This window comes from Tursiops truncatus, chromosome 11, assembly GCF_011762595.2.
Source record: "Tursiops truncatus isolate mTurTru1 chromosome 11, mTurTru1.mat.Y, whole genome shotgun sequence".
NCBI classification, from domain to species: Eukaryota; Metazoa; Chordata; class Mammalia; order Artiodactyla; family Delphinidae; genus Tursiops; species Tursiops truncatus.
In genome coordinates this window covers 89,626,583-89,642,953 of record NC_047044.1, presented here as the reverse complement: position 1 = coordinate 89,642,953, position 16,371 = coordinate 89,626,583, and the positions used below count along the sequence as shown (strand labels likewise).

General features: G+C 39.7%; 1 protein-coding gene, 1 non-coding gene and 1 pseudogene across 6 annotated transcripts in view; 2 read left to right on the top strand and 1 right to left on the bottom strand.

The window, feature by feature from the left end:
* Positions 1-16,371, top strand: part of MGST1 (microsomal glutathione S-transferase 1) — a 161,477-nt gene that overhangs the window by 42,360 nt on the left and 102,746 nt on the right. For 2 of the 5 annotated variants that reach the window (XR_012324510.1, XR_012324508.1), the window contains exons 2-4: positions 4,162-4,271; positions 7,930-8,054; positions 15,730-15,820. Coding sequence is in view for 1 of the 5 variants with exons in the window: in XM_073788994.1 (XP_073645095.1) it covers positions 4,162-4,251 (90 nt within the window). In the remaining 4 variants the exon portion in view is untranslated. The remainder of the gene's footprint in view (positions 1-4,161; positions 4,272-7,929; positions 8,055-15,729; positions 15,821-16,371) is intronic. The other 3 variants (XR_012324511.1, XR_012324509.1, XM_073788994.1) reach the window with 2 other exon arrangements.
* The window catches only part of LOC141275943 (large ribosomal subunit protein eL43-like), a 59,823-nt pseudogene continuing 51,437 nt past the window's right edge, over positions 7,986-16,371 (top strand).
* On the bottom strand, positions 8,107-8,227 carry LOC117314382 (small nucleolar RNA ACA64). Its single transcript, XR_004529129.1, has one exon. It is a non-coding gene; the product is annotated as a small nucleolar RNA ACA64 (small nucleolar RNA).

Genomic DNA, 16,371 nt, shown 5'->3' with positions numbered 1-16,371 from the left:
TACACTAATTTCAAGTCCAAGGGCATGGCAAAGCTGGAGAGTACTCTGAGCCTGTGCAGAAATCAGGACTATCTCTACAGAGGTCCCAGGTTCTTTCCAATTTGCACTCATTCAATTTCCCCTGCCTCCCAGCTCCCTCTTGGTAGCCTAGACCAAAGCTTTAAAAACTATCATGGAGAACTAGTTAAAAAAAATTTTTTTTTCGCACTTCTGCTTTCTTGCAGACCAACACATGGTCTTACTGAGCAGGACATCACAGGTTACTCACTCTGGGAGTCTGATAACAACCAAACTGTCTGTTCCCCCTAACAAAATGATGGTATATGTACTTAGATGTGATGTTGCACAGCAGTGTCAGCTGACTACAAAAGGTTTTTTAAAGCATTCTCTCAATTTCTGTATTTCCTCTGTCTTTGACTGGCAACAGCTTGTGGACCAGCACCGGTCTGAGGATCATGCTTTGGGTGGCACTGGCCTAGGCGTCATCATAAGGCTTAGTTCTACGTCCTTGAATTAAAACTAATGAGCCATGGGGAACTGGAGTGGCTCAAGGCAGCTTTAGAAGACTTGAACGGAGACTCTTGCAATGTGCAGAGAGCCGTGGTCTCTGTCCTTCTACCCCAGGTCAGACCTGGACCTTCCACTGACCTACTGCACTGAATCTCAGATTAAGGCAACAGAAAACAGTGGGTGATCCCCAGAGGCCACAGCGGTGGAGAGGGAATGAGAGTTCTTGCAGCTTTGGAACCTGTTACCGCGTCCAAGCTCGTACTGCTTGCTGTATGACAGGCCAATACATCGAGAGACGACTTGTTAGGGCAAGGAACAGCGACTTTATTCAGAAAGCCAGCAAACCGAGAAGATAGTGGACTCATGTCCCAAAGAACCATCTTGCCTGAGTTAGAATTCAGCCTTCTTTTATAATAAAAAGGGAGGGAATAAAGTCCAACATTTCCTGGTTCCAGTCAGCCTCTGAGGGGATGTGCTAATTTCCTCCTTCCTGCAGTCATTCACATGTGGGCCTGGTCAGGATGTTTCCTGTGAGCAAAAGGTATTTTAGCTTAATGATCATTACCTGGGAGGCAGGGCTCCCAGAGATGGGCCACTGTGTATAATTTGAGCTTATAGGTGACATCCCTTTAGTGATTAACTTGTAATAGAATGCAAAGTTTCTTCTCCATTACGAACCTCTTGCAGAACTTAAGTGAACCTTGTCAAGGTCCACTCTATACTTTAGAAGAGAAATGAAGGTGGTGAAGGATGGTAAATACCATGTACTTGTATTCGTCTTAATAATTAGCCATAGTGACACCTGGGTGATCAATTCTGTGATGACTTATGTCACAACCAGCTCCAATTACAGGAAGAGCGGGAAAGAGTTTTAGCTTCACAAACTGAAAAGAAACAGTTTGTTTACTCAATGTACCAACAGTTTGTGTCCCCAACAATCATTTATTAAGACAGTCATTTGTAATGTAAGAGCATAATTTGCCTTCAAAACAGTGTTGAGAATGGTGGTTAATTTTCCTGTTTACTCACAGAAAACCATTTAAGCCAGGCAGTAACTGACTTAAACACTATTTTTCTCTTTTTTATGATTCCATGGGTCAGGTCAAGTCAAGCAGCCAAGAACATTGCTTTCTCTGTTATAAGCTCTTGAGATCCAAGTTCCAAACTTTGATAGAAGGGATTTCCCCTCTCTTTCTCAGGGTGCCTCATGGAGAAACAGGATTTGTCTGGACTTCCTTGTTCTGGAAAGGACAACAAGATGACTCTGGTCCCTTGCAGCGGTAACCAGCAAGGAAGCAGGATTCCCGATGAAGGGTTCCATTAGCTGTGTCTTTAAGGCTTGGAGTATGAAACCATGTTTGATGAGCAGTGTTTGATGAGCAGGGACCTTTGTGGTAAAAGCTTCCAGGGGTGGCTGGGAGTGAGGCATGGGATCTCTTAGAGAAAGAAAAATCATGGGGTGAGAGCTAGAAGCACTGGATCAAGAGTCACCAAGTGGAAGACTGGGATGAAGCCGCATGAGTGAAAAAGGAAGAAGAAAGACATACTCACATGACAAGAGTTGAAGGGCAATATATGCGGCTCTGTCAGCGGGGGATTGAAATTCCACAGTTGAAGGCTCATTTTCATGTGTTCACATGTATGGGGCAGAAGCCTTGAAGGAGAGGCCCTAAATATGTCCTTCTGGAAAGATGACTCTGCATCCTTAGTGTCTCCTGTGGGAAATGTAATAGAGGTGGGACAGATCCAAGTTTCATGGAGCCTGAAGCTTATGCAATTTGTGGATACTTTAGGGAAAAAAAGCAAACTTAAAAATGTAAAATTAGGTATGAATATAAATATTTATTTACATAAGAAAATAAATTTTAAAAATATCCATTTTAAAAAGCTAGCAAATACAGGCATGCCTCAGAGATACTGTGGGTTTGGTTCCAGACCACTGCAATAAAGGGTATGTTGCCATAAAGCGAGTCAAATGGGTTTTGGCTTCCCAGTGCATACAGACATTATATCTACGCCGTACTGTAGGCTACTGAGTGTGCCATAGCATTACGTCTAAAAATGTACATCCCTTAATTCAAAAATACTTTATTGCTAAAAAATGGTAACCATTATCTGAACTTTCAGTCAGTCGTAATCATTTTGCTGGTGGAGGGTCTTGCCTCCATGTTGACAGCTGCTGACTGATCAGGGTGGCAGTTACTGAAGGGTAGGACAATTGTGGCAACTTCTTTTTCTTTTTTTGTGTACGTGTGTGTGTGGTACGCGGGCCTCTCACTGTTGTGACCTCTCCCGTTGCGGAGCACAGGCTCCGGACGCGCAGGCTCAGCGGCCATGGCTCACGGGCCCAGCCGCTCCGCGGCATGTGGGATCCTCCCGGACCAGGGCACGAACCCGTGTCCCCTGCATCGGCAGGCGGACTCTCAACCACTGAGCCACCAGGGAAGCCCTGTTTTTAATTTTTTAAAGAATCACCATAATGCTTTCCACAGTGGCAGCACCAATTTAAATTCCCACCAACAGTGTTCAAGGGTCCCTTTTTCTCTACATCTTTGCCTACCTTTTTAATCTTTTTAAAATTATTATCATAGCCATCCTAACAGATGTGAAATGATATGTCATTGTGGTTTTGATTTGCATTTCCCTGATGATTAGTGATGTTGAACACCTTTTTGTGTACCTGTTGTCCATTTATATGTCTTCTTTGGAAAAATGTCTATTCAAGTCCTTTGACCATTTTTACGTTGGATTATTTGGGTTTTTTTTGTTTTTGTAATTAAGTTGTATGAGTTCCTTATATATTTTGGAAATTAAACCCTTACCAGATATCTGATTTGTAAATATTTTCTCCCATTCCATAGGTTGCCTCTTCACTCTACTAATTGTTTCTTTTGCTGTGTAGAAGCTTTTCAGTTTGATGTAGTCTTGCTTGTTTATTTTGCTTTTGTTGCCTGTGCTTTGGGTGTCATATCTGAAAATTTATTGCCAAACCCAATGTCAAGAAACTTTTTCTCTATGTTTTTTTCTAGGAGTTGCATGGTTCCAGGTCTTACATTTAAGTCTTTAATTCATTTTGTGTTAGTTTTTGTGTATGATATGAGATAGTGGTCCAGTTTTCCCAATGCCATTTATTGAAGAGACTATCCTTTCCCCATTGTGTACTCTTGGGACCCTTGTCAAAGATTAATTGACCACATCAGGCTCCACTTCTAATTCTAGTTCTCTGGCTATTTCTATCACATCTGCCATTACTTCCTCCACTGACGTCTTGAACCCCTCAAAGTCATCCGTGACTTCTTCCAAACTCCTGTAAATGTTGATATTTTGACCTTTCCCAATGAATCATGAATGTTCTTAATGGCATCTAGAATAGGGAATCCTTTCCAAAATGTTTTCAATTTACTTCACCCAGATCCATCATAGGAATCACTACCTATGGCAGCTATAGCCTTACAAAATCTGTTTTTTACATTTTTATTCCTCATCTCACCTGTCATAGTCTATCCAGACCCAAAGCATGACCACAGGGTAACCAGCTGAAAATTCACCAAGTTCTTTAGCCTACAATTCCTGTATTGATTGATTGTCTAATTGACTAAAGTATTTCTTGATTCAACAAACATTTATTTGTAGTTTTTTACTTTGTTCTAGGTGCTCTTCTGGACTCTGAGTATAAGAAAGAAGGAGAAATTTTGCCCTCCTGGAGGAGCTCAGAGAGCTTTTTGTTCCAGGTCTTACTGATAGAGAGGAGCAGAGTCAAGGTGAGAATCCAGGTGTCGTGATTTCTGGCTTAGTGCTTTTGCTATAAGGCCACATTGTTTCTGAAGTTTAACAGTCTGACCAATACCAAAAGCAGAAAATGCTTCCCAGTGATGTAAACAAATCAGTACCTCTAATTTATGGTAGGTTCCTAAGGACCTCGGTATTCTGGAACTATTAAAAGTAACCTATGGAATCAGAGGTAAGGGGCCCTAAAGTCCCTACAATAGGGATCCAATTCTAAACCTAAGAAACATCCCCCAAGACAAGTACTAAAACATCAAAGGTATTGGTTTTAAAATATAAAAGCACAAAAGCAAGTATTTAAAGTATCAAGACAAGTATTTAAACGTAATTGAGGTCCTTTCTTAATGACTCAGTTAAAGCGATTATACACGTGGGAGAGGGGATATCTTCAATTTCCAGCTTGAGCAGCTCTTCCTTACTCCTTGCTGTAGAGAGAAACTTTTAAGACTTGATGGCTGATTGCACTTGTACCTCTTCATCAGGAAAATAAAGCACTCAAAGCAGGGCAAAGGGGACTCACAATTTTTGAGTGTCATTGAGGTGCCCTGAGTTTTATGCGTGTTGTGTCATTTAATCAACAAAACAGTCTTATGTGGTAGGGATTTTTGTCTTCATTTTACTGAAAACTAAATTCAATTTATTTTTTTTGACCGTGCTGCATGGCTTGTAGGATCTTAGTTCCCCAACCAGGGATTGAACCCGGGCTCTCAGCAGTGAAAGTGCAGTCCTAACCATTGGACCGCCAGGGAATTTCCTAAATTCAAATATTTTAAATACTATGCCCAAGGACACAGTTTGTAAATGGTAGACTCAGAAATGATGGGACTTCCCCGGCAGTCCAGTGGTTAAGACTCTGCTGCTTCCATTGCAGGGAGCAGGAGCTCTGGTCAGGGAACTAAGATCCTGCATGCTGTGTGGCATGGCCAAAAAACAAAAAAAAGAAGGTAAAAAGAAATGAAACTAGGCTGGTTTAGTTCCAAGGTTCATGTTCTTTGCAGCATACCATGCCACCTTCAGGGATAAGAACAAAGTTTAAAGGAGAGAAAAAAAACCCTAAAGATGAAGTAGGGAAGATTATAAATAAGGAAGGGCTAACATTTAGATATTTTTTTTAATTAACAGATATACCAGCAGAAGGGCTGGGCTTATAATGTTTGTTATTCTCTAATCAAACATCACTTTTCTACACGTGGTGCCAGGAACCAAGCTCAGGTCCCTCCCTTACTTGTCCTGTACCCAGGAGCAAACTTTCATACTCATTGAGAATTTCTGAAAGATTCTGCCTTCATCAAGAAGTAGAAAGATAAAATCCTGTGCTGTGGAGGCAGAGAACCTGTGTTTAAATACCACATTTGCCACCAACTAGATATACGTAGGCAGATTTTTTAACTTTCTTGTGTTTGAGTTGTCTCAATGGGGATAATACTAAAGCCTCACTCCTAAACTCTTGGGGAGTAAATAAGATGATACGTAAAAAGAATCTAATATGGTATCTAGTCCAAAGCGAGTGTTCAAAAAATGTTGGTTTTCCTATTACCATTTTAAAACAAAACAAGGATGATAGGTATAAATTGCTTCTCTATACTCAGAGGCAAGAAATGACACATCTCTTTCTATTGTAAACAAAGTTTGGTCCATTTCAAGGATTAGTAAAAAGTCCCCTGATGAATTTGGAGATCTCACTCCTACCCTTTGGAGCATATATGTTTAGAGTTTATGAGTCCCATTGGAGGAAGATCATTGTTGATGTCCAGGCTTATGTGCCCTATTCAGAGATGATGGCTCTACTACCCAAATCAGGCCTCTTCACCAAGCACTTGTTGTCATTTCTATCCAAGGTTCTATCACTCATTTGATTGTGGCCAGGTCACCACCAATCCCATAAACCCAAATCCAAAGGTCTTCTTTCCCAGTCTTTGGGGTCTAACCAGGCATTTTGAGTCTGAGTCATTCCCTCTTCAATATCTTCTGTTCCTACCTCTTCTCAGATACCTGAGCCTACATCTCCTTAACACACAAGCCTCTGTAGTTATCACCTTCAAAGAGCCAAAACTTGCCTGGCATATTCTCTTCTCTGGCTCTGAAGAAAAGGCTTTCTTTCTTCACCAGGGGGTAGTGGTAAGGCAGAACCCAGAACTTTAGAAACACAATTCTGGTTTATCCTTACTGACGGAAGAGGAGAAACTTTATTATTTTCCGGTGAGATGGCATCAGAAAAAAACTCAAAGTAACAAGAAACTTTCTCAATAAATTACCTTGTTAAATACATATATATGCACTTATATATATAAATATATATACATATATATATACACCATTTTATATATATAAAACCAGTGTATCTGTAAGATACTGTAGGAAATGCAAGGAACTTACCCTCTAGTTAGGAAGTGAGACCTAGTCAAGATAAAACAACTGAGACACTTCTGACCTTCCTTCTGTCAAAAATCTGAATACTCTTGAAGTGATTTTAAAACATGACAATTTTAACTAAGCACTAGTTTGGAGAGTCACATCTCTGCCTGAAAATATACTTTGATGGCCATAATCTTTGTCTTCCTGCTTCAGTGACGTGGAGACAGATTGGATGCCAGGGTGACAGAGAATCTTCCTAGCTGATTAGGCTTCTGTAGACACAACAAAGGCCATACTTTAAATTAGCTCCAACAGTCTAATCAGAATGAACAGACTACTTGGGTCTGTGATGAAGACATACTGGCAGCTGATGAAGGCTTTCTAGAGGGATTTTGGTGAAAACCCAAAGTATATTAATGCTGAAAGCAGTTTGATTCCAGTGTAAGGATTAAGGGTGATTTAGAAGGAAATGTTTATGCTAACAATTCATTTCTATTTTAATTTTCTTTCAAGTTTGTCTTTATGTATTAGCTTTAAGAATCATGCAAGATAATAATTTTTCTCATCTCTTTCATCAGTGGTTTAAAAATATTAATTCGTTAAAATAATCACACTCAGGAGCATTTTGATATCTCAGACCACCTCATCAGGATGCCCACTACGATCTGGGAGGAAAATGTCCTGACTGCAGATTCATGTCTTTTGGTTCAGGAAACCAATTGCATCTTGATTCTACAAACTTGAGCACATTCATAATCTAAGGAAAATCTATATCGCTTGTTATTTGAAGACACTGAACTTACTCTCATAATGAACTTTTCCAGAATACATCTTTTTTTTTACATGGTTTTAAAAGTAAATAGAAAACTATCTTAAGTTGGGTTTCCTGGGAAATAAAATTTGCGCCAGAAGTTTCCATGCAGGATGTTAACTGAGGAGTGCTCTTGGGATCAGCACCTGTGATGGAGAGAAAGGTGGAGAATGGCAGAGGGAAGGGTTGAATTGTGATGCCATCACACCAAAGCCTCATTGGATCCTGAAGGGAGTTCTGAAACTGGGATTCATCTTCAGAGTTGGACCTTTATTCTTATTCATCAAACAATGAGTGGATTTGGGCTGCCCATGAGAAGGGGAGGTGACCTTGAGTGAGGCTCCTCTCCTGTTGTGGGCGAATGCCAGTGAAGGACTCAACTGAGGACCTTCAAACATTAGCTGAGGCTCCTAGCATCCATTACAGTCTACCCCTTGAGTTTTTCAGATCCATTTTTTTTTTTTCAGATCAACAGCTTTATTGAAAAACGAAAGCAGAACCCCCCCTTCCCCCCACCCCGATCATGGCGGCATCGGCCTCAGGCTCTGAGCATCCAGGCATCCTAAGGGTAGAAGACGAGATCAGGGATCAGGTACCAGAGTCCGGAACATGAGAGCGGCCGCAACCGGGCCCGGAGCGGTAGCACGTGTCAGGGCCTGGGTTTCACCTCCCCGCACAGCGGGCCGTGAGCTGAGACCCCGGTGGCTCTGGGCGCCGAGTCTCACCTGCGGCCACGGCCAAAGCCGCAGGTGATTTTCAACCAACGCCGAGATCCATTTGTTTTGCAGGATAAATTCTGGGAACAATTTCTCTAGAATTCTGATTGGTCTCTTTCTGGGGGAACACTTGCCTGAGAAAGGTTAGTGGGATGAATTACCAGCCCATCTCTGCAATTGATCTCAAGGCTGCAATAGATACTCTTCTTTCCTTCCTCTACTATCCTTTGCTACCCATTTCTCCCACTCTTGGCTACCATCTCTCTTGGTTTAGATTACTTGACCTGGTAATCCAGACGTCAGTCCCGAGGAGTCTAAATCCCTGGTCACTATATCCATGGCTAGTGCACATATCCATTTATCAATAAAATTGGCAAGGGGAAAACACAAGACATTCCAGTGGATCACCTGAGTACTACACATATGCCTTCATTGTTTAAGGGTAGCCTTATCACTTCTGATTGATCAGGGTGCATTGCTTCTAGCAATATGGCTACTCTTTTCCTTCTCTACTGGTTTCTTGGAATAAGGAGTCTGATGTGAGGTTTCATGAGAGTCTTGTTTGGTTTCCTGGTGAAAATATTTCCCTTCTGGGAGCTAGACCACTAAACTTATGAAGTCCAGAGTTTCAAGAGTGAGTAGCATGAATTCCCCAAGTGGCCCACTTCTACTGTAGTTCATTATTTCTAGATCCATGTATTCTATTTATTGAGGGCACAGCTCAATTTGAAGGTTGCTTTCCTAGGATATATGCTGCTTGTAAAGGATATTGTCCTATTCACGTATGGAATCATCTTCTAATTTTTGTCTCACTTGTGCTTTCAAAAACCTCTTCCTTTACTCCATCAAACCAATTGTTTCTGGATGGTATGGTATGTGCGTATGTGATAGGTCTCCGGTCATATACCCACTGCCATCCCTCCTTTTCTGTAAAGTGAGTTTCTTAGTCTGGAGTAATGTTAGATGGAATTTTATGCCGATGGGTCAGACACTCTCTAAGCCTTAGCATGGGAAGTAAGACAAACTCATGCTTGAAATCTGTGCCCATTATGGTCAAGATGGATAACTGCCCCTTCCAGAGCAGAAGGGTTAAATGTATCTAAGTTGACACTAAGTGGCTGTTTTGATCTCCCTGAGAAATGATGCCATATCTGGACCCAGCATTCGTCTCTTACCATCACTTTAAATCTCTGTGGCTGGCTGGTTGAACATTTGGCAGCAGGAGCAGTGACTAGATCAACCTTGACGAGTGAGTGTCCATGCTAAGCCCATGCATAGTCTTCATTTCACCATCTTAACTACTCCACTATTGCACCCGTTGTGTTGACAGTGGAGTGGCCATTGGCCAAGACTGGCTAACCTCAACTGATTGAATCATTTTGTCTTAATATTTATTGAGTTCTTCTTCTGGGGGACAAGTGCTGTCTTCCAAGCCTCTGACCAACTGGCCAATCCATTTTCCACTACCTGTATATAGATTCATATATATATATATCTCTTGAAACACCTTTCCTTTTACACAATGTGGATCGTCGGGTATCCCAACCACATCTCTGCTCAATGTGAGGGTTTCCTCTCACAACTGTCTTTCAGGGCCACTTCTAAGTAAGGATTCAGTTTCAGCTGGTTCCACACGTAGCAAGATGACCCATTTTCAGCCTGAGCCATATATACCAAGACCAATTTTTTCCTTCAGCATTCTCAGGTCATAAGGGAACCCAGATGAGGCCATAGGAGTAAGCTGAGATGCAGCAGTGGTAGCTGACATTGGCTACCTGCCTGTAATGGTCTTGTGCTATTGCCTCTGTACTTGCATGTGTCTGATCCCAAGTGTACCACTTCCCTTGGATTTCTGGGCACACAGTCACTTGATATTCTTGTTAAGTTACTTAGAAATGGCCTTATCCTTTTGGTTCTTGCTTTTAAGATTTGTTAGTGAGTGCAGGAAAAGAGTTCAACCTAGAGCTAATTACTGAGATAAAACTCTTCTGAGTACCCTACTCCATGCCTCATGAATTACAAGGTTTTCCAGTCTGGCTGCAGGGAACAAGGCCCCTTTCCTATGTCTGAGCCCCAGATATTGTTTCCTCTAGTCCTTTTGGGTGATTCTTTCCTGAGTCTTGTGTGATTTTTCTCACATCACGTGCTGATCAGTACTCAGCTGAATGGTCTAAGGGAGCCTCTGCATCCTCTCGGTACTGACTCTCTGATATGTAGCACTCTGCCCTGCAAACTCTAGCTGCCTTGTTTTCCCCAGACTCTCTTGTTTCCTCAACTAAACAAGTCTGCTGAGCTCTGCTTCAGTTTCCCCTCTTTGAGCTTGTAAGCTCTCTGGACAGTAACCTGGAGCAATCACAGACTTCAGCTCACTTTTTCATCCCCTCAGGGACCCCTGTCTTCCACTGCCTAACGTCTAGTATGTTGAAAACTATTGTTTCATGCATTTCTTCCATTTATTTAGTTGTTTCATGTGGAAGCATAAATCTGGCCTGTGTCCTTGTGTAGGCCAGCTCAGACCTGGTATTCAATAATCCTATAATCATCTGGGTATTCCCTTTTCCCAGTATATGCGATTGGGCATAAGGATATGTCACAGCAAACATTTTGATTTCAATGTGAAACAAAAAACCAGTTCTGAGATATTTTGTTTGTCCCTTATGTCTATAGCCTATGCACAGAAAATCCATGTTGTATATATGTTTATTATTTATCCCTAGAATTAGGTTACTCGTCATCTGCCCTCTAAAAGTATTTCATTTCTACATTTATTTGGACTCTAATTACCTGGGTACTTGTTATTTTGCTGCCCAATATCCATTGTCCCTTCCTAAAGGTCCTCTGAATTTTATTATTGGGATGATAGCTTCTCCATTTCACTCCTCTATCCAAGGGCACCTGATTCATGGGAGGCCAATCCTGTGCTCCCATTCTGTTCTCAGAAAATGGTCATTCCACCTGGGCAGGGACAGCTCACCAGATCCTTCCTGCTATCATTCCTCTATGGTGGTCCTGCATCTTAGCCTCCCGTCTGGTCTTGGTGGCTCTCAGTGCTCTAGTTTGGTTCTCCAGTCTTCCATCAATTCTGAGAGTCTCCCCAATCCATCCAACTTATTTCCTTTTCCATAACATATCCAGAGGACAGTTCTATTTACATGCAATAAATGACCTATCCAGGTTATGTACATTTCTCTCTGCAACTAGATTGTAAGACAGTGGAGAGCAAGACCCATGATTTATTCATCTTCTTGTCTTCTAGAGGACCAAGAAGAGATGCAGATGCTAAACAAATGGTGCATTAAATTTAATCAATCATCAAATGTTTTTAGCATCTTACTTGTGAAGGATATATTATTTACATACATGACTATGTCACAGTCTTTAAGTCCAACAGAAGTCATAGAATCAACCTCACCTTGACCTATCTTCCTGAGAGAACTTTTGGATAGGAAACGTGCATTTCCTATCCGAAAGTATACAGGAATGGAGTAAAGTCCTTTGCGTACAACTGCAAAAATCTCGAGCCATTTTTGCAAAATCTAGTCTATGACCTCCCAAATCTATAAATTGCCATTAATAACATCTAACTCTCCTTTCTCATGGACACCTTTTCATGCCTGGGCATTGATTTGCTATTTTTGTATTTTCTTCCAGTTAACTGTTTCTTCCTCTGAGGTCCAGGATTGAAAACTGTGCTCTGTTACTTATTTCTTTACTTATCCCCACCATATGTATGAAGATGTTTTCCAAATCTTTATCTCAGCACGTAATTTCTCAGCTGTGCTCCAGTTTTACACCTACTCTTGCCTGAGTGACGTGGGCATGTACGTATACTGCCACCCATCCAAGCTAAATCTGGCACAAATTGAACTTTTCACCTTTTAAACTGTCACCTTGTCATTTTTCCCATCATCATTAAAAATACCATCAGCCCCCAGACTTAGAAAGTGGGATATATCCTCTATTTTATTACTCTACTCTCACAGATCAAGTCTACGAGTCATAGTTCCCCAAAGTAAATTTTTTCCTGGACTTCCCTGGTGGCGCAGTGGTTGGGAGTCCGCCTGCTAATGCAGGGGACGCGGGTTCGTGCCCCGGTCCAGGAAGATCCCACGTGCCGCGGAGCGGCTGTGCCCGTGAGCCATGGCTGCTGCACCTGCGCGTCCGGAGCCTGTGCTTCTCAACGGGAGAGGCCCGCGTATTTTCCTTTAACTCTCTTCACCTATATATATGCCGACAAAAGAAACAAAATCGGACATGTTTGGAACTAATTAGTAGAGTTAATCTATAGGAAGGAATAAAATCTGATTCACACAGCCATCTCTCATTGGTATTTCTGGGAACCTAACATCTCTAGCTGTAACCCTGAATTGATTTGATTCAGGTAGGAAGGACAAAGGATCAGAATGAATTTTTTTTTTTTTTATCTATGGCCATTATGGACTGGTTTAGTTTAGTTTCGATTTGTTTTGTATTTTATCCACTTAAGCATAAAAAGATGGTTGGATTCTTCTAAAGGTAATAAGATAGCCACAAGATCCTACAGGTAAAAAAAAGTGCTAAGAAGGGACACAATATATTTTTGAAACCTAGATTTGTTTTTTCTTCATTTTAAAAAAATTTTATTGGAGTATAGCTGATTTACAATGTTGTATTAGTTTCAGGTGTACAACAAATTGAATCAGTTATATATATGCATATATTCATTCTTTTTCAGATTCTTTTCCCATACAGGTTATTACAGAATATTGAGTAGAGTTCTCTGTGCTATATAGTAGGTCCTTATTAGTTATCTATTTTATATATAATAGTATTTATATGTTAATCCCAGTCTCTTAATTTATCACTTCCCCCTACTTTTCCCCTTTGGGAACCATAAGTTCAATTTTGAGATCTGTGAGTCTGTTTCTGTTTTATAAATAAGTTCATTTGTATCATTTTTAATTAGATTCCACATATAAGTGATATTGTATGATATTTGTCTTTCCCTCTCTGATTTATTTCACTTATGATAATCTCTAGGTCTATTCATGTTGCTGCAAATGACATTATCTTGTTCTTTTTATGGCTGAGCAATATTCCATTGTATATATGTACCACATCTTCTTCATCCATTCCTCTGTCAATGGGCATTTAGGTTGCTTCCCTGTCTTGGCTATTGTAAATAGTGCTTCAATGAATATTGGGGTGCATGTTCTTTTCAAATTATGGTTTTCTCCAGATATATGCCCAGGAGTGGTATTGCTGGATCATACAGTAGTTCTATATCTAGTTTTTTAAGGAATCTCCATACTGTTCTCCATAGTGGTTGTACCAATTTACATTCCCACCAACAGTGTAGGAGAGTTCCCTTTTTCCATACCCTCTCCAGCATTTATTGTTTGTAGATTTTTTGATGATGGCCATTCTGACTGGTGTGAGGTGATACCTCATTGTACCTTCATTTTGTTTGTTTGTTTCATACTGTGTGGTTTATTACTTTATATATATACATGAGTTAACTTTTTGGTTTCATTTTTTATAAACATTTATTTTTCTATCAGAACTCTTGATTATTAAGTGGAATATTCTTTTGATCTAAGGACCTACTGTATAACACAGGGAATTCTGCTCAATGTTATGTAACAACCTAAATGGGAAAAGAATTTGAAAAAGAATAGATACATGTATATGTATAACTGAATCACTTTGCTGTGCACCTGAGACTATCACAACATTGTTAATCAACTATACTCCAATATAAAATAAAAAATTTTAAAAAGTCATCAGTAATTCTTAAACTACAGGACACCACACCAGTAAAGATGTTTCTAGTTACCTGATGACAACTAGCTATAAAGCACAGTCTAGAGGAAAGTCAGTCGCTCAAGAATGCACTGCAATCCTTCAGAATCTCCCTGTGCTTCAAGCCCTTGTGTCTAACTGCTCACTGGGCAGTTCCTTCTGTATATACTTAAGTCCTCATTTTCCATAAACCCAGTCTTGATTCCCTATTTTCTAGTCACTCAAGTGTGAAAATGTGCACTTATTTTCAAATCCTTTTCTTTCAACCCAGTAAATTAATTTACATCCATTTTATTTCTGAAAAACATACTTTCATTCATTTTTCCCCCCATTCCATTGTTACTGCCACTAACACATTGTGATCTCATATCTCTTGCCTTGATGATTTCAGTAGACTCCTCATGGACTCCTTGATTGCAGTCTCTTCTCTTGACCAGTAGCCCTCCGTGTTGCCAAGAGACTTGTATTTTTAAAGGGATATCTGATCACTTTCTTCTCTGATCCAAAAAACCCTGATGCCTCATTGCCATTATGACACAATTTAAATTTAATAGCATGATGTTCTTTGCTCTGATCTGAAAACCATCATCAAATAAGTGTTGAACAGCATTTAATATTATTTTCCTTCTGCTATCAAGATTCTATAATATATTTGTTTGATATCCCCTTTATCTCTTACTACTCACTGTAGGTACTGCTGACTTTATGCTTTGGCTATACGAGTTCTTTCCTAAATATGCACCATGATTCCCTGTCTCCATGGCTTTGTATCACTTGTTCATTTTGATTGGAATGTTCATTCACTCTACTCTTTTGTGTCAAAAATTCTATTTATTCTTCTTGGAAAAATTCAAATGACCATTCTTTTAAAAATTCTCCCAGGTGAAATTAGACAATTCTTCCTTCTATGTTCTTTTCACTGTTTTTCCCCCTCTTACATCAAATAAGTTTAATAATTATGCAAATGCCTATCGATGTTTCTTCTATTATATTCATATAAACTTTGCCAGGCCAGATACAGGTTATTTTATCTCTCCCTCAGCCCTTAATCCCCTGTTTAACTAGATAATTCCTGCTCATCTCCTGGGTCTCAGTATAAGTATCTCTCCGTAATTCGGAGTCTCCCCTGAGTCCCTAGAAAATGTTGATCTTCCAAAAAACATTTATGGTAACATGAACTTTTCCTTAATAGCATACAATACATGCTTAATTGTTTAAAATCTTCATTGTCAGACTGTAAGTTACCTACTTCACTGCAGTATTCCCTGTAATCAGCCTAATGTTTGGCATATAAAAATAATTCAATAAATATACTTTCAGTGAATGAAACTAACTCTGTTTTGTTCACTTTTATAACTACAACAGGACCAAGCTTTATGCATTTGATAGATTTAGCATTTGACAAACGCATGTCATGTAATGCAATTGGATTTATTGTCAAGAAGTCATATATAGACTGATCACTCAATAAATGTTTCTTAGATGAGTGAGGAAATGAATTAATGAATACAGGCAGACATATGGTATAACTGAAAGAATATTAGATAGAGAATTAGAAGGTCTTGGAGTGGTGGTACCACTATCTTACTGTATGGTTTTGAGCAATTTACCCAACCACTCTTCGTTTGAATAACAAATCCTATACTACCTACTGGTAAAATGAAGTAAAACACAAATGTAAGGAGTTTTCATGATACTATAGTTCCTAGGTTAAAAGGAAATGAATATGGAAAATGGCCCTTTAGACTATTCCATTCTTCTCTATGCTAGGGAGAATGCTTTTTCCAGCTGTGTTGAAAAAGAAGATTGCATTCAGCGGGTTGGAATATCTTTCTTCAAAGAAGTGCAAATCACCTACAAGGTATAACTTTCTTCATCACATATATGAGCCTTAGGTTCCTTCAACACAAGTATCCCCATCCCCAAATATTGAAGATTTTAAACTAAAGGTTTAAATAGAGGTTTTTAGTCTCACACCAGAGCTGTGACCTTGCTCTGTATATTCCTTACCCTAACAAACAGTTTATATATTTCTTAACCTAAGAGTCCATATATCTTATATATAGTTCATATATCAAATTCTATGAACTCTTCTAAGAGTTCAAGGATTTAGGAACTTCCTGAAATTCTAGGAAAAGTGTTGTGTGTATTTACATTTGGGGGGTATATTTAGCACAGTTTAAGAAATCAGGTTCTCAAATGTGTCAAAAGTTAAAAATCACTGGTATATAATTAAATGAGAAAATGTCCAAGAACCTGGAGAAAAAGAAACATTGAAGGTGAGCTTAACAATAGCAACAAATATAAAATCAGAGAATTTTGCAGAGACATAGAAGTAGAGGCAAGAAAACCCAGTCCTGCACTCAGGCCATATTGACTCAATTTACAACTTCTAATAATCTCTGTGATTTG